Below are 19,969 nucleotides of genomic sequence, written 5' to 3' on the forward strand. Positions count from 1 at the left end.
CCAGTAGCTTTTAGCTAATTAACATGATCAGCCCATTTCGAGCGCTCTCCAGGATGCTGAGAATAGTACTGAAGCTGCGAATTGATTCTACCAGATTCAGAAGAAACTTTTCCGACGAGTAGACTAGCTACGATGGCAACCATGCACGAAGAGCCTATGAGCCCCTTTGATATGGCCGCTACCAGAATATCGATATAGGTGAAGCGATTGGGCGCGTATGCACAAAGACGCTGATGGAGCTCAGCCGTATCGCTCTTCTGAAATTAGCTCTCCTCACAATGGCTGACTGCTTTCGCAAGAATTCGAAATGACTTGGGGACAGGGTGCGAATGACACTTAGGAAAAATCCTGTCTTTGATATTTAACTTTGTCATCTTGGGTAGAGGTATAAAGCAGCCAGGAAGTAACTTAAGTCGGGAGCCCAGAAGTGTATGACCTACCATTCCATTATCCAGCCATCAAACATGGAGGCTAGACAAGTATCCAATCCTACGATGCCTGTAAGTACTAGAATCAAATCCCAGCCCCATCTAAGATATACTGACATAACCAGAACCAACGTCCTCGGATCCCTTTACCTGACATTCAAAGGTCTGCGAAAGTGGTCTTGAAAGCTTTGATCCCGTTTTTGATCGGGAATGGTGCACGCCGAGAACAAATGACATTTAACGAAGACACTGGAAGACTATTTGATATCTGTGAGATCTTAGGCTCAAGCAGAAATCGAACTTCTTTGACTTCAGATCAAAGCTTTATCAAGGCCCTGCATGATGGACTTTTCGAAAGTTCGGTGGAAATTGCCCTTAATTTTTTAAGCTACAGCATTCTTCTCAAGTTAGCTTTACTTGGCTGGAATTTTAATGCAACCCGTGTCGAAGATACCCAAAACCAGCTGAGACGTTTTGTGTGTCAAAGCTACGATGAAGATTTTTGGCGTGTCATTCACCAGCGGTATCAGGGAGTCCAGAGATCGAACATTGCCTTCGAAGACTTTCAGGCGGAAATTGCTGTCATATTCATGTATTGAATTGGTTTAATTTATCCACAAATCACACGCTTGAACGCTAAACTCTAAACTATTACACCATTTAATGCATTACTCTGGATCACAATCAGGCATATAGCTTGAAAAGAATATCAATATCTCGGAAATGCCGTGTTGAAGCAGCTTTCACGCAAAGAACTCGAAATACAGAATGTACGACACATGTACAAGAAGTGAGTGACAGTTTGAAACGTTATAGAAAAAGCTGACTCAAAACCCCCAATCGCTCCTGGTAATCACCATCAAACATCATCGAATAGCAATCGTCCTCCCTTACGAAAATTTCAGTGATTGTTGTCTCTGCCACGTGAGATTTCTTAAAATCTTAGTGAGACTCCACGTGGCGATAGATAGAATTTGAGGAACTCACCCAGGAAAGCAACTTAGAGGCTTAAACATTCCCACCACCTTTCCTTCGCTGCTGAGAGCTCTCTGCCGCCTTCTTCATCGCCTCTTCCATCTCTCGCTTCTTTCTTGCTTCATCACGCTTTCGCTGAGATTCTTCTGCTGCCTTTCGCATGCGCTCCTCTTCCTCGTCATTAGGGACTTTGATGTAGCTGCCACTATCTGTCATATTGCTGCTTGAGATGGTGACTTTGTATCGAAGTGATTTCTTGAAGTGGTAGTGATAGACTTGGAAGGGTCCTACCAAATAATGAGTTAGTAAATTCCAAGAGTGTCTTGAGCTTAAGTCCAAAATCTTCACCACCTGTAACACGGATATCGAGAAGCTGATATTACTATCGTGGAATAATATCTGGCTGTGCTCCTGCATTTACGGGAAGCTGGCAGCTTTAAATAATCCGAGAAGCAGGATGAAGCTAATCGGTAATTCGCTCAGGAGACAGCGAAATCAGAAATGGTGTACCTGCTGTAAATCGCTAAACTCCACCGGCCACTTTGCACGTTGCAAAATAACGTTGCAAGATAAAGGTATATTCCAGTCCGAATGGCATTCAGCACACAGCAGGACCGCAGTGTGCATGTTCATTATGTCAACTCTTGAATAGGAGAACAGGCATTACATAACGCCATTTATTGGCTGTCACAACGGGAAAATCTAAAAATCTTCCCCAGTTTAGGAAATTGCTGGTGCGAGGGACTTAGTATACAGTTGCCCATGGTATTTTATTGGCTCCGAGGCTTTCGTACTCTTGCTATGTAGTCGTCCCTACTCGTAATGCACAGTCTCTCGTCCAATCATGTCCTCTTTATGGATATGTACCACGTATACCTTGGCGGGCAGATACCCACACATGGCGGTGTGGAGAGGGGCCTGCAAATCGAGCGTGTTCAGGGCTGCAACCCGAGGCGGCATTTTATTAATACCTACCTCTGCCGTTCTCCAACCCAGCCTGTGTTGCTACTTATATTATCTGGCACGGTTGAAGCTTTATTGCTAGTGCTATTTGATTGGAATACTGCAATATTCCTTCATTCTCTGACTCTGACTTCACGGAGTTTTATCTCACCTCGCGTTTCAATTGCTCAGATGTCTCAGCAAAAGATATCCTCGCTCAAGACTTATTTTGACGAGTTGGAAGAAACCAACGGCGATGAAGAATGCAAGGCCTGGCTGAGTCAAGCATTTGATTCAAGGGCTGAACTAGCAGCTTTTGTCGCTGGGCGGCGGGAAGGAGGGGGAACTGGACAATATGTTGGTTTCCTCAAGGGTTCTTTCAACATTAGCTTCCGCTTCAGCTTCGGCGAAGGACAATCGGATGTCATTATTCGGTTTCCGAAGCCCGGGCACACTGCCACAGTGTATAGGGACGAGAAGGTTGCGAATGAAGTCCAGGTCATGGATTACCTCCGCCAAAAGACCGACATTCCTATTCCTCATGTTCACAGCTGGGGTTTAACGGGAGAGAGTCCACAACACCTTGGCCCATTCATCATCATGGATTATGTCGATGGTATACTCTTATCGAGTATTTTGAAACAACCCGATCAAGAGAATATAGTTCTAGACCCGAACATCGACAACAAAACATTAGACAAGATCTATCATCAAATCGCCTCTTATATATTCCAACTTTCTCAACTTACGTTCAGTCATATCGGGGCCATCTCAAAGGACCATGTTTCAGATGGATGGCACGTTGCCAAAAGACCCCTAACATACAACATGAATGAGTTAGCTACTGTTGCCGGCTACCCTCACGATCAATTTCCAACCGCGCCTTTTGACTGTGCAGGCGATTATCTAAAGTCGGTCGCGAACGAGCACTTGATCCACCTTTTGAGACAGCGAAACCTTGCCGACAATGCGGAAATTGCTAAGGAGCGTTTCGTTGCCCGTCATCGGTTTGCACAGCTGATTCCAAAGTACTATCCCGAGGAGTGCGGGCTATCCATCCTCTTTTGCGACGACATGCGACCTTCAAATATGCTCATCGACCCGGAAACACTTCAGATCACTGCTATTATCGATTTAGAGTTCACAAATGCCATGCCGGCTGAGTTTACCTATGACCCGCCCTGGTGGCTGCTGCTTTCTGGACCGGAACTGTGGCTTGAGCGCTGCGCGATGGACGACTTTTTGGCTCTCTATGAGCCTCGGATGCAACAGTTCTTGCGATCTTTAGAGCGAGTGGAAGTTGAAATGGCATTAAAGTCTAAACCACCCGATGGACCTACTCTCTCTACTAGGATGCGCGATTCGTGGAGGACAGGGAGATTTTGGTTCGACTATGCGGCGAGAAAGAGTTTTGACGTGGACACCATCTATTGGGCCGCCTTACATAATGACGGTTCCGGGGTTGAGTTGCTTGATGGTAAGACTCGTGCAGAGATGGAGCCATTTACGCAGATGAAGATGGCGCAGCTTAAGGCATATAAGGAGGAGTGTAATGCTCGTTTTTCCTCCGAGATGTAGAGGATATGTAGTACTAATGTCAGCTTTTAAGCAACTTTCAAATAATGCCTAGGCCGTAATTCGCACGCAATGTAGCTTTGTAGAAAATACATGTTATGTGACCCAAAATATGGGTCATTTATGTACTATCGCGGGATATGTTATGTGTGATCAATTGAAAGTCGCAGTGAAGTAACACCGCATAACTGGAGATACACATCCTCTGTTCTGCTTGTAAAGGATTAACGAAGCCTCTAGTCATATCTGAGCTCTTATTGACTTCAAATGTATGAATCACCAAAATAACGTCAAAAAACATACAAGAATGACTCTAAAAGATAAAATTCAGAGGTTACATGCGCTCTCTTTGTCCGTATTGGACGTTGATACTAAGTGGTCTTGATTCCGATGTCGTGTTTGACTCTATAGATCTTTATCCTTAGCTGCAAGAATGTGCACATTATGGATATTTGTCCGCATCTAATAGACAATATATATTCCGGGCGCTCATGACTGCGTAGTTTCTGTTTATAATTCTGTGTGAATTTTCGAGACTCAATTCTATTACTGAGAAAATGCAGGCTCGCATTCCAGCTGGAATCTCCATGGTAGATCATCGTATGCTATGTATTCTCTATATTCACCGTTACCGGACTAATCAATTATAGGAACAAAGCTGATTCGGCTGCCTGATCAACTAGACAGCTCTGGGGTTTTTATACCAATCCATTATGAGCTATTGAATTTCTGCAAACAGTCGTTTCCCGCAAGCAGCAACCGATTTTACCTTCATGAGATCAGAAGTGTTCTCTGGAGCAAAGAAATTGGTCTTTGGGAACAGAGGCATGAGGAACTTGCATGTCTCAGGGACGATATTGAATCCATTGCTGGCGCCCCTGGAGACTCTCCGCACAGATCGATTACGGAAGTGGTGACTATGAACCAAGATAGTTACTTGACTTGATGGATATTTCCGTAGGCTTAAATTCTAGAGGACTGACAAGTGCCTATAGGGGTATACATAATCCAGTTTCCCACTAGTGATCATGTATATGGTGATTTTGTTCCAATATACTCTGATCTCAGTGATGCCTGTGGAAGGTTCTATAATCGAAGAAGCAATCGCTTTTTGCTTGCCGAGATTCAGCTTGTTCTATTGACAGATATCCGACCCAATGATTTCAAAGGGTTGACAGAAGATCTTTATATCTACTTTGTCGACCTACTGAATGGAGGCAGCCAATTTGCCAATTCTCCACGAGGCAACTTCGTTTGGCTTGTGGATCGTGTTAAAGGATATGTCTGTATCTGGATCCACCAGGGAAGATGGGTCGAACCTGGCCAAGGGACTCCAACTATGGCCCTGGTTGAAGATCTTAGACCTTTGACGACCCTCTCTCAGGAGCAACGGAGTTGGGAAATAAAACTTCGGTTGCCCTGGGGAAACGTGATCACATACATGGATGTCCTTTCCGAGTTAGTTCAGCATCTTATTTTGGCTCAATTTCAATTCACCAAAAGTCGATAGATAAAATGTCGAGTGCCTGTGTCTACGGTGCAGCCCGAGCCCTAATTTGTCAGTTTTTTGAGTACATCTAAATATCGTCCTATAGCGTCATTTAATTAGAAAATAATAACACATCTTGTGATATTGGTTTCCTCTCAGATGAATATGTAGAAAATTAGTCAAACAACCATTATATTTTCTGCAACAGCGTTTGAAGTTTCTATAAATAGGATTGCACTTTCCATCCGCATCACCTGTAAATCCAATCTGACCCCCCCCCGTTAAGATCGCAATGCCCCTTTCGACCAAAATCGTAAGATATAGCAATACAAAAGATTTAGATCTATATTATCGATCTGTGTTTTCGGAAATTCCCCTAACCACTCGACATGAACTTCTCAGACAGCTGGAACGACCGAAATTCTCAAGAAAGAAGCCTGGTAGATCTTATCAAATCCTATATGAGAGAGAAATACTAACCTTCTTTAAAGAGCAGACAGCAGACTCTGAAACCGAGGTTGATGACATTAAAGTTCTTATTCAAAAGCTGCGCGACGAACCTTGGGAATATTTTTATCGTGCTTTTCGGCGAGCTATAGAACTGTTTGAAGATTTGCAGTTGGAAACAAAGTTTGAAGAGATGCTATCTACTAGGGCAAAGGAAATAGCATACGAAAAAGGGAAATTTGGTTCGTTGTTTCTCTTTCTCTTTCCGTTGAGCCTAAGATTGTTAACAGAATGTTTGGATAGATGAAAACAATTTCAAAGAGAAAACAGTGATAATAGGCTGGGAAATTTATTAATTTTGTGTTATTTTCAGAAGTGTAAGCTCATGGACTCGATGCTGGTGTGGTGAGCTATTGAGAATTCAGTCCCGATCAGGTAGAGAAGGCAGACCTGACTTCGGTTCATTGTCTCGACGATCCCCAGCATAAGGAATATATTTCAACTCAGCCTGAATGGATCCATGCTATGCTTCATCAGGCTAAGCTGAACAAAGATGAAACCTCAGCCGAGCTACAAGATGTCACAAGTCCTATTGTCCTCTTCCTGCTTTCGCCTCTCCTCTCCCTGTTCGTACTTTTTCCCTAATTGTTCAAGACGCAATTTGTAATCCAGAGAACTGTTGTCGGCCATCAGGAAGGAGGAAGAATATGTGTGAACAACATGACACGCGGGCCAGTGCTAAGTCCGACAGGTAATCAGCTGTCTGACCCCGAAAAATGTATCATCCGGCGACATCGTCGTTATATAATCTATCCTGCTTCAGGACCGTACTCATGTAACTCTCCCGTGACTGAGGTCTGCGACTTGAAACAGTTCTGTGCGAAGCCGCTGATAATGTTGCTCATAGCGCTCCCACAAACTGTAGATGACAGGCTTTTCATGAGGAGGCTATGGAGGCTTAATGCGGTACTTAGAATGACCCCCTCAACACGCGATCGAATTCAGTCTCTACCTTAGTAGTGTTAATTCCGGTTCCCGTGTTGAGAGATCATGACAGAGTTATAGGAGCTCTGTAAAAGTTGTCTGTTGGTTGCGCTCTTCTACGTGTCATTCAACTTTGTCTGCATCTCACGTTCTGCTGCCTGATTTCTTCTAAAAAACATCGCGGCAATCGCACAAGCTCTCGCCGAGGCAAATGCAACCCAGGTGAACTATAAGTTCCTGGAGTTAGCGGCCAAAACTAATCAGAAATTTTCAGGGGAATTCGGCAACCAGGTGCCTTCTGAAGGAATGTACCTCTAGAAGCAAATAGAAGCAAATCTGGGAAAGTCTTGTGGATGTCCTATTTCGCTGGTGTTGTCGAGCAGTTAGTTAATTTACCAATTTGACAATAGTTTCCTTTGTATGGCAGTTCATGGTATCAAAATGTATTAGATGCCACATTTTCACAGGAATCAGGGCATGACACGATAGTCAAGACTTAAAGCCAGGATTGGATGATCGCTTTGTGGATTGTCGACAAAAATAGAATCGTATATCTTCTGAAAGTTACATCGAGGGAAAGTAGCCATTGAAAACGATTCAGGTAACAATCTCAACCAATCATGCAGATATGACCTGACGCGCTTCATGCAAAGACATCATGCATAAATAAATTGCTCATCCCTTAGGAAAAGCAGCTATCCTCACGTTACACGAAGGCGTTTGGGATCAAAATTACCTGACTCTTGTTGGACTCGCCGTCGTTTTATGGCTCGTGGCCGCTGCAGAATGAGTCGACGCTTCAATGTAGTGCGATGAAAGTCTATGATCAAAGCACGTCCGAGCTCTTCATTCCAGAGGATGTTCTCTGGTCGGAGATCCTCATGGATTATACCTAGAGCTCTAACTTCTTTATTCGACCTTTGGATCTCTCGGCGGAGGTGTGGCGTCAGCTCCATCGTAGCCATGCATTCACCACCCCAGCCCATGACGAGCATGTGACGGATCTGTCCAGCACCGTGTAGAAAATAGATTTTTGCCAAGTCAATTGTTCCCAGAAAAACAGGCACAGCAGATCCTTGAACCCTGCGCAGAAGCTGATATACCTGTGCTTCGCGGGACACTTCTTTCCACAGCTCCGAAGTGGTGCCTTTGCCGATAACTGTGTACCCGTATTTGGTGCAAGTCAGCTTGAATGGGGCACCGTAGGAGCCGCAATCACCAACAGGAATGCAACGATCGATATTCTCATCCACCTGGCATTTGAGTGAAAGCATCACATGTTCGACCGAGACAGGATGCTGAGTCAGGTCCTCTTGGCCCCAGCGATGGTATTCCACGTTTGGACACGACTCATCCAGGACATTCCCGGTTTGTAGACCGAGTAAACAGCGTTGTGTACAAAACTGTGCAGCACGACGTCGAGAATGGTCTTTTTGTTCATACGCTACCTGTTGCTGGCCATCTGATCGCCGAGCGGACGGCGAAGAAGTTACTTGACTGATTCTTCGCTTATGGCCAGCCGTCTGATTCGTATCAGACCCAGATGAGTTAGGTGACTGCGAGCGCGGTCGCTCTGACGGTGCACAGCGGTTTTGGGATCGTGTAGGCACTCTACGGCCCTTCGACGGAGATGGTGGCGGAGGAGATGAAGAGGGTAGTTCATAGGAAGAACCAGACTCTGGACTCGGAAATTCAGGATTTGTGCTATCGGAGTGGGGAATCTGCTGTAGTTCTTTTCTCGGGATCTGCGAGCGCGTGTGCTCAAAGCTTGTTTCCCATGTATGGAGAGTGGGATGCAAGCGGTTTCTCCATTCTTGCCCACGGGCAGGTGAACGAAATGCCATTAAACAAAGACATAACACTCTCGCAACAGAGGTCTTCAATAGGGTGGCACATGTATCGGCTGCAGTGTCCACTTCACTATGAGGATCACAGAAATAGTAGAAAAGCGTGGAGGGGTCATCTTGTGGTACACGAAGAAGGACACGAGCAATCCCATTTGTCAAATAAGAATATTCGAGCCCTTCTTGAATCATCACATGGTATTCTTGGACGATAGCAGAGCAGACAAGCCGCTCTGCGTTGTACTTCAGCTTCGCATTTTGGTCCGTGGGGATCTTGTTTGATCTGACCAATTCCTTCCACAGATCCATTGGTCGTAGTCCCATGAGAAGAGTTGTGACTGACAGTTTGTGAGGCGGCTTATACTCAACAGTCGTCAGAATGCTATTTGTGTTGCCGTCGACGCGATGAATGCAAAACTGGTCTGGTCGTGGGCTAGATGTGCTGGACAGCTGGCTTGTATCCGCTTCAAAAGATTCATTCCTGCTCAAAGAGTTTGTGTGATTGCTGAACTGGATTCCATCACCAAGGCCGAATTCATCACAGGCCGCAGGGACTTTGCACAGCTCGGCTATTATATCATGGACATGTTCTTCGACTCCAAACCGCTCATATGCCTCGAGATCTTGCTCGCTACTGAGTGGCTTGCGGGCAAACCGACGGCCAAGTCCTTCTAACTCGGGTCGAGACGAAAACAGGCGTGGCGCTTGCCCTGCATCTGGTTGTAGATATTGATAGACAGACTTGTAAACCCTCAGCAGCTGCTCCGGGCAGTCATCCCAATGTTCCAATCGAGTTGGGCAGTGTTTTCCTGTGGGAAGGGGTATTTTGCCAGTAGTTGAGCGAGATGGTGTCTCGACCCTCAGTTTGCGGGAAACAAGGTCATGGCAGTGATGTAAAAGCTCCGTGAAAGTTGTTTGTTGATTGCGTGCCTCTGCTTGTCGTCTCCCCTCTTCTGCCTCCTTCTCGCGCTCTTCTGCCTGCTTCTCGCGATCTTCTGCCTGCTTCTCACGCTCTTCTGCCTGCTTTCGTCTATTTTCTTCCTGCTTCCGTTCCTCTTCTGCCTTCAAATAAAGATCCTTGTAATTTGGAGAGCTGTGGTCAGCCATCGGTTTGTTTGGTTGGTTTGGAAGTGGGAAGCCATCACATGTGTCAGAGTCCAATCGCTGGTTTTCCGGAAGAAAGATTTTCCGGAGGTCACTGCCAACCTTCCATTCAACCATGAATGAACGAATAAGCAACTGTCGCCGGCTACCCTGGTGTCAAAAGCTTTGAAGAAAGTACTTGTATTTGACTAATCTACTGCTATTCTGAAATTCTGGATACATCTTTGACTATTCTTTCCCGGCTCAAGGGCTAGGGTGAAAATCAGTGATCATGTCAGAAATCCCTCTAACCTCGCTCTATCAAAGTTCCTCATCCATCAGGCTCGCAGGCGGGGAGTTTGCTCCATGTTTCATCATGGCAGGATCGAGGATCGGCTGAGGTGGCATGGAGAAGAGCCCAGGCTGGGGCTGAGGAGCAAATTGCTGGTAATGCTGCTGGGTAACTGGCTGCTGCTTATATTGAGGGGCGAACTGATGGGCAAAAGGCTGGTGATATTGCTGGGGGACAGGCTGCTGCATATATTGAGGAGCGAACTGGGGCTGATTCAGATACTGTTCTAGGGGTGGACCAGCAGGAAAGCTGGGAAATGGCCCATGCTGTGGATTCTGGAACCACCACTGCTGATTCTGTTCACTGGAAGGGAGAGAAGCGGGAGGATTGGCATTGTGGGAGGCAAATTCCTGTTTACCTGGAGATAGTTGAGCCATGAGGGCTTCTTTCAAGGACAAGTTGGTACTGCCGGTGATACTTTCAACTATCAGGTTTTCTGCCTCACGTGTTGCCAATATCTTTGCCAGAGAGGAACGAGAGAGGGCTACTTCCCACCTGCCGTTCTCATTCTGATGATAAAAGAGCACCACGATAAACGGAAGCCTCTTTCTAGACGTATCCCATTCCCCGATTGCAACGAACTCCAACCCATATTCACCGCCGCAACGGACCAAATCACGTAGGTTCTGTATTTCAGTTGGATCTTGAAGCGTAGATGGAACTTTCGCCTTTTTGGCTCCTCCCAAAGCAGGTTGACCCCCAGCGGACGATGCGGAGACAAGTCGGATGTTACCTTCGGCATCAGTCACGACGAAATTGGCATTGCTAAGACCAAGATGTTGAATGTAGATGATCTTCTCTCCAGCAGAAGTAAATCCCGGCTGAACAGCACGATGTGTCTTGCGTGGCTTTATTGCTATCACCCGTCTCTGGCCATTCGCTCCTTGTAGTGTAACGCCGCTGCGTAATGTAATACCACCGGGTGGTAATGTTGCTTGCGGGACAGACGCACCCTGCATATTGAAACCATGTTGCGGATTTGTTCCTTGATGAGCAGGAGCAGCAGTCGCTGTATGGTTGTTTGTTCCATTGGATGGTTGCTGTATCAGATTCGAAGGTTGGTGCTGGGTGACATTCATTTCAATTTGTTTCTGGGCTGAGTTGTTATTCTCAGAAGGACCTCCAATTGCCTCTTGAGGGACTCCCTGCTCCTGATTTGCCTTGGCAGCATCACCAGCGAGATTTGCCCAAGTTGCCGGATAATGCATATTCCTGCAATACTCCAATAATGGCAGCTGCAGGGCTTTTTTTGTCCCTTCGTCGACGCCCACCATCAGCATTGGCCGCCACTTGCCAAGCAGATCGATATATCGGACTATTCCAAGATCTGGATCTTGACTGCTCTGTGAATTTTTTTCCTTGATAGTTTTGTTAATCTCATCAAGTTTGGATATGCATCTTTTGATCTCTGTTGATGGGTTTTTGTCCGGAGTAAAAGAAGGGTCGTTCTCCACAGCCTTATATAGAACTTGTAGAAATGGAGTGGCTTTCTCATGGAGCCGTTCATGGTACGAGGCCAGGTTTTCTTCCACATGGGGCTGGGGTTGACTAGCATCATTCCCAAAATAAAAGGGGTTGTTCTTGTCCACTTTGCTAGATCCGTTTTCCATCTTGTCTCTAAGATACCCAAGCTCTTGACCAGATATTAGTGACTGCCCCTCTTTTATGAAATGAGATACTCACTTTGAGATGCTTTGTTAGCCATTTCGTTCTCTGCGGGGTCACGGAATCTGTCAGGATGGATGGCTGCTTGAATTTGCCTGAAATTGACAATCACATCAAAAGGCAGAGCTTTCTCGATAGACTCTTGGATTTTTGTTTCATCATCTGGCGCCTTTATGATCGCATCAATAACTCTGAGTTTCTCTGTCGGCGTCATCTTTCTGGAACTTGTATCTTCGTTATCCGGCTCGACAGTTGGAGCCGGTGGAAGCTTCGGAGGTTGATTGCTGGACTCGGCAGTTGGACTTGAAGGAAGCTGCGGATATAGATTGTTCTCGGCTTGAGATGCCTGATTGCTGCTTGATGGGTCAGACATTTTGCAAGATGGCTTAGAAATATAGTTCAATGTCTTATAAAGTGTAGCGATATTGTTATTCTTTTTTTTTTTTCCTTTTCTTCGAAGAAAATCTCAAAAATCTTTGCTTGAGGAAAGACAACGGAAAATGCGAAAATGGGCCAGACAATTTGTTCTTAAATAGACAAGAGCTTAATGGTAGAATACCGGAAAAAAAAGGAGACAAATTGAGTCTTTAAGTATCTTAGCAGTGCTCACGGTATGTAGAAATCGTGAGCTTTTCATAAGCATTGGTCTCCAAAAATATGATCCATTAAAAATTAAATTTTAACCGCTGGACCTCCACGTCAATTAATCACTACGGAAGCACGATTTCTTACCACTGTGATAGACAGGCCACTATTTCTATTCTCTCCGATAGAGCATTGGCTTCCTCCTTTTCTAGCTTAGAGCATTCAGCATTTTTGTAACTTCAGAAATAAATATTGCCCTATTAATCTTCACCAGCATGCTTAGCTTCCTTGTCGCGATTTTTTCCCTGGGAGGGGCATTAGCCTCAACTTTGGAGTGAGTTTATCCTGCGATTATCAGATTCAACGGCTGACGTGTTTGCAGGCTGGGTGAAAAAACCTCTATTGAGATTGATGCTGGCGCTCTCATCCATCAAGTGACTGTAGGCGAAGATAATTCGCTTCTTTTTGCCCCGAATAGGTTGAATGCAAACATAGGCGACCGCATCAATTTTTCTTTCCACGGCCGAAATCATACGTTAACTCAATCGAGTCTGGAAAATCCATGTTCGCCGCTTCCGCAGTTTGATACGGGATTCGGCCAATTCAATCCACAGGGACGCAGTGATATCTCTGTGACTCTGACAGTGAACACACTTGAGCCACAGTGGTTCTTTTGCAAGCAAAATGGTCCTCTTTCCCATTGTCATGCAGGCATGGTTTTTGCCATCAACCCAGGCGACAAAATGGAGCGATTCGAGCAAAATGCCAGACGTGCGCTGTCAAGCGCTAGACTAGTATCATCGTCATCAACCTTCGCTGGATCCTTGTCCCACTCAAAGAGTTCGTCACGTCCCACAGGTGTCAAAATAACCCCTGTTGCCCCGGTGGCAGAAATAACGACTGTTCCGACATCTTTGACAGGACAGACAGATAGTTCTGCCCCAAAGGTTGTCGTCTACACAAAAACAGTGACCAAAGAATGCTCGTCCAATAGACCGAGTAGCCTGGCTACTTCTACCCCTTCCTCCGCTCAGAAAAGAAATGCTTCAATGATCTCAGCCGCGTCGGTGAAGCCTCGGTCCAGGATCGGCTTCAACCTATATAGCTTGGTCCTAGGTATCTTGCTTTTCCAGTTAAGATAACAGCACATAATGGAGGGCCGTTATCACCATGTCATTATTACTGTCTCGGTTATAGTATGGCGGGCACATTTTGAATTCTATTAGATAGATCCAGGAATCTGCCGCAGAACATCCTTGAATTAAAATAACATGCGAATTGGACACTTTTCAGGCTTTTGTATTTCTGCCCTAGTAAATACTAGAACTTCCTTCGACGTGTAAAGCGAGTAAAAGTATAGTCTTAGATAAATTTTAGCAACCGCTGGGGTGTTGGTCTTATTCAAGGAAGCAATAATTTTACGTGACTATTTTACTATATGCTTGAATCGGCTCTATACCTCAAATTGACAATAAAATAGCGGAAAATATATAAAGATTTGTATTAAAAAAGAATTGCTGTATCTAGGGCTTCGTTGCGCATCTGCCAATGACTGAGGACTGAATGCCATACCTCGCGAGGCATGAGATCTAGCCCAAGAAGATCCAAACTGAGTTCGGCCAAGTATTTTGTCCAGTACGCATTGTAAATCGGGACCATGTCCAACATGAGTCCAATAAACCGGTAAATATTCAAAACTATCGCCTTGCGGAAAGTGATGGGCCCATTATGGGCGGTAGAGAGATACCATCGAAGATCCCTCCACAACCTATTCGGAAGATGGTATGCTTCTACCAGATAGACCTTGCCGGTTCGAGATGGCTTGTCACGAACCAAAAGTATCAGATATATCGCGAGGATGTCATTCAAACAGCGTAAAAGGTAAGAGCAATTTTCGTCCTTCCACGGAGTCATTGGGATACTAGCTTTTCCACCGACGGCAGAGAGCTTCGAACCGAGGATTTCAAATAGATCGCTTGTGCTTGCAGTAGCCAGGCATCGAAGGTCTGGCCCATTGGCCCTTGGTACGGCCAGATTACTGATGAAAGAGGTGACAGACGAGAAACGACAAGGACGATGGAACACCTGCCTGAGAGCTCCATAGTCTCCAGGACCTAAGCTGCCCCCCGAGATCCTATCGAAGTAGTACCTCAGGGGCTCAAAGCTTACTTCAGCTGTTTTTGCCTGCGCTTGAAAATCGACCCATGTTTTAAACTGGCTGGACAGGTAGAGTATGATATTACCTACTGCCTCAAGGTCTTCTCGAGAGGAAGAAATAGAAGTCTTAGTGGCAAAATCGACAAGAACCAGCTGCGGCATTTGCCAACTCAAATTTCCAATAGCAAAGGACGCAGGACTCAAATTTCCATGGATTATGTGCCGCGAATGCATCCACTCAAGCCGAGAGAGCATCTGATCTGCCAAAAGAGCGAGTGAAAGAGGACCAACATTGTGTCTGCGACGTTCAAAAAGTTCTTCGATAGAAGGACCAATCCCATCCATAACAATCAGTTCCTGGCCTTTGAAATTACCGAACCAGCGGAGTGTCGGGATGCCAGGCCCCCCCTGATAGGGCTCGTAGAGTCGATGCCTCGCATTCCAACAAAGGGTTTGCCTCCTGCGTCCTGATGTATACTGGTTCAAGCGTACCCTTGTCATATCCTTTGCTGGTGAGTATAACTTGGTTTGTAAAGGAAAGAAAACTTACCGTGCGCGATTCGTCTCGGACTAAGCCACTTGCTCACACGGTAAGCATCGAAATCTTCTTCCGCAGAATACTCTTCCATTGATGACAAAGTTTTTAATGTCAAATCTGCTCGAACAAAGGGCAATTGTGAGCTATTAATATAAGCGCCCACGATTCACGGTTTGGAAAAACCATGAATTTCTTAGAATTCAAACGGCGGCAGGAAGAGCGGCTATCTATCCCCTGGATCCTTATAGGCCTTAAACTAGTATGGATATTTATTGGCGGCCTATTTTTGATTCGACTTCTGATCGATACGCTGGGGTAAAAATAGAAAATGGTCTACGATATATCTTGAAGAGCAGAGTATTTAATGGGCTGCTTCATGTTAATAGTAGTTCAGATACTTCTATCTTCACCTCATCTTCAGAAATGTCGCGTGCCACTTCCTGGCGAGTCAAACGGCTGATCAGCGGAGCGAACACTGACCCCAAAAAGAGAGCGCACGCAGATTATGTGCGCTTCAGCCGAGCCTTGGGGTCTATCAATCAAAAAGGAAACGATATATTCATTGATGGCCGGGACACTGGTAGAGAACGCCATGTCTACATCATTGTGAGGAGTAGGAAAGGCAGGAACTTTACCTATGCAACATACAATTCTAATCCAGATGAAGATTGGGTGCCACCTACAAAAGAAGTGGTAGGTAATAATTATATAAAGCTTCCTGAAGCTGCTAATATTCAACCCAGTTCCCTGTGGTGAAAGCATCAACCCCGAAAGACTTCAAAGACAGTAAAAAAACGGACAATCGCGGCAAGTGGCGAAGAAAACAAAACGCCATTGAGATTCCTCCGCCTCCCCTGATGCATTTCAAAATAGACCATTCGTCGTCAGAGTCTGAATGAGAATCCAGTCAAGTGAGGGTTGGGTAGAGATTGGAGCTAGATTTCAGTCTTTGGGTTCCTATCTCTCGGTCGAAGATCGAACATTGCGGAAGAGTGGGATTATAGAGCGGATTGATTCAAACGAGAAGAGAAGTGTGACACGAGACAGATGGCTCGACGACTCTATTTGGGGAGTTAGCAATCTGTTAAACACAGTATCCATTAACTCGAACCTGATTTATTATTTCTTGATCCTTAGGATTTGGTCGCAGCAAGTCATGAATATCAATATTTTGCTGTTGACTCGTAAATTCAATCCATGTGTCGACCAGATCCAGCCTTAATGTCGAGGAAGAAGGTCCCAAATTGTTCAGTTCTCTAATTTCTTTGATTTTTTGCCGAACGGATTTCTCTGTACGGATGTAACCTCTCCCTTCTAGGAGCATTGCAATAACACCTGGGTTGACCCCAATAGAAGCGAACCAGATGGCAATTAGTTCTTCTTCTTTGTACCAAGCGTAGCCTCCCATGGTTTTCCAAATAATCGATGCTAATATGAAGCATATAAAAAGCGAAAAGCGTTTTACTTTTGAGCATAGGCTCTGATATCCAGGATCCCTGATTTATGGATTTCGGCACCACAGTGCTAGCACAACCATCCCGGCTTCCAGATAATACAGTATGAAGTTTAGTCACCCGAATCCTCATTCAAGAAAGGCATCTACTAACGTCCTTGCCTGGAAATGTGAGTCATACCGCGTATACCACATTCTGCGGTATTTTTTCAATTGGTTGCAAGGGAAACCGGCGCCTTAGAGCCACTTAAGCGCTGTTGGATAAACGAGTGGCCACCGTTTCTCCGAGAGGGTGGATTGCGTCTACAATATTGGCAACACCTAATTGAACTTCCAGTGTGCCCGGGTGTCTCATCCCGGAGTGATCGTCACTTTCGATTCGCGCGGTGGTAACCGTATTCTAGCAAATACTCGGGTACTCCGGCAGTCGTCATTTTACTGATACTGCGCAGTTGTGTTAGCTCGTGGGCCGGATCGTCCGCCACGAAGTCTGACGGCCAAAATGAGTAGTCCGGGAGGTTGATCTTCTCGAGTGGCTTGCATTAGTGCGATCCTCGGTTTGTGATAACAAAATGATCTGCAATTTTGAACCGTTTACGCCTTGGGCGTATTGGGTTCTGCCAGGGTCTGGAGTCCACATGACTGGTTGGCCATGCTGGGGCCTGGAAAATTGATTGGTACTTCTATTTAGACTATTGATGCTTTACCCATTTAAGAATTAGCGCGATCTACCCCTGTATCTTTTTGATCACATTAAAGTTTGACCTTCGCGTACTAGTCACGAGGGTACTTTTGCGTGGGCTCTCGTGCTATTCCAGTTACATGGATAGTGATATTTGAACCCCTGTGTTTGCTCGCATGATTCAGTACGGGTTACCCAATATGGGACTTCCCATCTTGCCACCGAGCCAAGAGGTCTAAATTCCGGCGAATCGGATGGAATGAATATGGCTCATTTGCCCCGTAAGGCTCTAAATAATATTTACAGTTTTAAATGTTGGCTCTGCACTGGCCATTAGACCAACATTCGTAAATGTAGGAAGGAGACGCGTTATCTCCGAAGTATGATAAATCTTTCGACTGAATTCAAGAGAGAATTTTTCTCACGGTCTTGACAGAAAAATGATTGATAAGGAAATTTAAGTATCAGAAGTACCTCACACGTATCTTGGAAGAGGCCTCGAACAGTCCAAAATATATTGTGGCCGCTGTGGTCTTTGCCTCTAGCCTAATCAGTGAATTATTTTAGATAAACGCTTAACAAAAACCACAAAAGATGGAGAGCAAAAATTAAAGCAAGTACATATGGTTGAAGAGCGACAGCTTGGGCCTGAGAAACCACTGTTGTACATTGAGTACTCATCGCGGAGGTCACAGGGGGGGTTTGATTCCAACGAGACCCCCAGGCAAGGATTTGTTTGACATGTAGAAGCAGGCATGGCTATCGGCTTGGGTGTTGGTGGTGCGGGGCTTCGAACCTCAAAAGTACCAGTTACCGGTATTTGCATCCAATTCAGATGCTTCGGGGCCAGCGTTCCATGCACGTCAATGGTATCGTACATCGCATGACAGAAAGCGTATGTAAAACCATCGATACTACAGGAGACAGATGCCGTCCTATCCAATAAATGTTAGAGCAGTCAATTATAATCAAGAACGCGCTACCCACAGTCCGCTGGTGTCAATATACGCTAGTTGAACGGCATTAACAGCACTGGTGACTGTAAGTCTATTTCCCGGTATACCGCAAGCAGCATCGCTGACTTCTGGAGCGCACGAAACAATGTATGTTCTGGATTTTATTTTCTGAGAGTTGTTAGTTGAGACTAATGGGCCAGAATCAAAGTCGCACCTCATCCAACAGGGATGCCTGGAGTTTATGGCCACGAAACCCGGGTAGCAATAAGTTGACCCTAGGTACTACCTCCAGGGCGGTATTGAATCTACCAGCTAACAGAAAATATAGATAGCCGACCACGACGGAATACAGTATCATGCAAGTTGATAGTGAGAATTGCATCATTACGCTGTTGAAGTGGGCTGTTCAAGGCTATGGGCAATAGATATAGTAGTAGAAGTCTCTTGTGGAGGGTGAAGGATTTATATATTTCCTTATACCAGTGACAAAGCGCCCTCGGCTGCATCATAAGTCTGAGCACTTGCCGCCCGTAACGTAACTGCATCGTATGAATGCAGCCTCGCAAATCAGACCAATGAGTCCCCGCCTCTCTGCTCTTGCCTCCCAAGGTTACCTTGATAGTAAGCTTTACTTATGGATAGATTACCCTGATGTGGGTCAAAGAAAATCGAGGAGTTCATCGAAAGTAGCATCGGTCGACAGAGTAGAGGAACTGTAAAGTTCAGTCCTTAGCCAAAGGGAAACTAGATACAAAGCATCAAGCGAAGGGAAAGTAACGTACCTAATTATCTTCTTTACCTTTTTCTTGATTGTCTCACAAGATCTCGCTCTGTCGGCAGGTACACGAGAATTGTAAGTGCATTTCAATTGCTCCCAGCTCAGTCCTGGGTATTGAAAACACACTTCAATTAAGAGCATCTCTTCCGACATAGTGAAAGGGCGACGCTGTTGCACTTTTTGGCGGATACTTGATGTCATGAAGGCGAAGCTCTATAACTTAAGAAAGGCAACTCATTGACTGTGGATAATAAATGGATCAACCAGGCGCAGGTTGACAAATATATCTCCCCCTTTGTATCTTTAAAATTGGATGTTAGAAAGCATCACTATACGTAGATATAACAGGACTTTCCGGCTCGTTCCACAACGCTAAGACGTAATTGGAAAAGTATCAATAGCTTAACCAAGGTTCAGTAGACGCCGTGGTTCTGTCAGCTTTCGGGGTAATGATTGGCCAAGAATAAAAACCCAGACTTTCAAGCCGATCGAAATCCTGACAGCAAAAAGTACGAATATTACGAGACGCTAGTCTGTTCACACTCAAGGATTGAGGCCATGGACCATCAAGTTATGACAAAGAAAAATGGGAGAGATATCCTTCTCTTTCTAAAGAGGCAAAAGAGTATGCAGGAAGTACCAGGCTAGGAAGGATTACCAACGGAACGTTACATTCATTCCCAGATCTTTTGAGCCACTATACCTCGAACTATCTACTGGATATTGAGACTTCCTAAGAGCTATTGGTGGACTGCTCGAGAGGCTTGCACAAATCCTTCTCCCGGTTCGCAAGGCATATGAATGTGGAAATATGCCTTTGCTTTTCTCCCATCCCCTTTAGGAAGCCCAGATTTCCGGTTTCTCTTCTTGACTCAACATCTCCTCCAACCGCTCCCTAGTGAAATCGAGACTTCTTCCACAATAACTGAGCTGTGGCATTGGAGAACTGCTCCTGGGTTTTCAGGGATAAACTCACGGAAGATAAGCCGATTCAGCTGTGAGTATACGGGCCTCTTCCCAGACAAAAGACTGTGTA

At 45.3% G+C, this 19,969-nt stretch overlaps 7 protein-coding genes across 7 annotated transcripts; 3 read left to right on the plus strand and 4 right to left on the minus strand.

Annotated features, from left to right (window-relative positions):
- Positions 1 to 464: 464 nt before the first annotated feature.
- N7469_009726 (uncharacterized protein) lies at positions 465 to 1,027 on the plus strand (the record flags this gene model as incomplete). Its single annotated transcript, XM_056648631.1, has 2 exons — positions 465 to 500; positions 554 to 1,027. 2 exons carry the CDS (start codon positions 465 to 467, stop codon positions 1,025 to 1,027), a joined length of 510 nt encoding a protein of 169 aa, XP_056495762.1.
- A 409-nt stretch (positions 1,028 to 1,436) lies between these two features.
- N7469_009727 (uncharacterized protein) lies at positions 1,437 to 1,619 on the minus strand (the record flags this gene model as incomplete). Its single annotated transcript, XM_056648632.1, has 1 exon — positions 1,437 to 1,619. One exon carries the CDS (start codon positions 1,617 to 1,619, stop codon positions 1,437 to 1,439), a length of 183 nt encoding a protein of 60 aa, XP_056495763.1.
- A 918-nt stretch (positions 1,620 to 2,537) lies between these two features.
- On the plus strand, positions 2,538 to 3,923 carry N7469_009728 (phosphotransferase family protein; the record flags this gene model as incomplete). Its single annotated transcript, XM_056648633.1, has 1 exon — positions 2,538 to 3,923. One exon carries the CDS (start codon positions 2,538 to 2,540, stop codon positions 3,921 to 3,923), a length of 1,386 nt encoding a protein of 461 aa, XP_056495764.1.
- Positions 3,924 to 7,541: 3,618 nt separating this feature from the next.
- N7469_009729 (uncharacterized protein) lies at positions 7,542 to 9,791 on the minus strand (the record flags this gene model as incomplete). Its single annotated transcript, XM_056648634.1, has 1 exon — positions 7,542 to 9,791. One exon carries the CDS (start codon positions 9,789 to 9,791, stop codon positions 7,542 to 7,544), a length of 2,250 nt encoding a protein of 749 aa, XP_056495765.1.
- A 297-nt stretch (positions 9,792 to 10,088) lies between these two features.
- N7469_009730 (putative glutamine rich protein) lies at positions 10,089 to 12,157 on the minus strand (the record flags this gene model as incomplete). Its single annotated transcript, XM_056648635.1, has 2 exons — positions 10,089 to 11,752; positions 11,803 to 12,157. The coding sequence occupies 2 exons, from the start codon at positions 12,155 to 12,157 to the stop codon at positions 10,089 to 10,091; spliced, it is 2,019 nt and encodes a 672-aa protein (XP_056495766.1).
- Positions 12,158 to 12,503: 346 nt separating this feature from the next.
- N7469_009731 (cupredoxin domain-containing protein) lies at positions 12,504 to 13,511 on the plus strand (the record flags this gene model as incomplete). The annotated part of the gene is made up of 2 exons (XM_056648636.1): positions 12,504 to 12,703; positions 12,752 to 13,511. Exons 1-2 carry the CDS (start codon positions 12,645 to 12,647, stop codon positions 13,509 to 13,511), a joined length of 819 nt encoding a protein of 272 aa, XP_056495767.1. The 5' UTR covers positions 12,504 to 12,644.
- A 361-nt stretch (positions 13,512 to 13,872) lies between these two features.
- On the minus strand, positions 13,873 to 15,155 carry N7469_009732 (uncharacterized protein; the record flags this gene model as incomplete). Its single annotated transcript, XM_056648637.1, has 2 exons — positions 13,873 to 15,035; positions 15,077 to 15,155. 2 exons carry the CDS (start codon positions 15,153 to 15,155, stop codon positions 13,873 to 13,875), a joined length of 1,242 nt encoding a protein of 413 aa, XP_056495768.1.
- Positions 15,156 to 19,969: the final 4,814 nt, after the last annotated feature.

This window comes from Penicillium citrinum (assembly GCF_028827155.1).
Source record: "Penicillium citrinum strain IBT 23319 chromosome Unknown utg000009l:1.0-4274883.0:1.0-4276374.0, whole genome shotgun sequence".
Classification (NCBI taxonomy): domain Eukaryota; kingdom Fungi; phylum Ascomycota; class Eurotiomycetes; order Eurotiales; family Aspergillaceae; genus Penicillium; species Penicillium citrinum.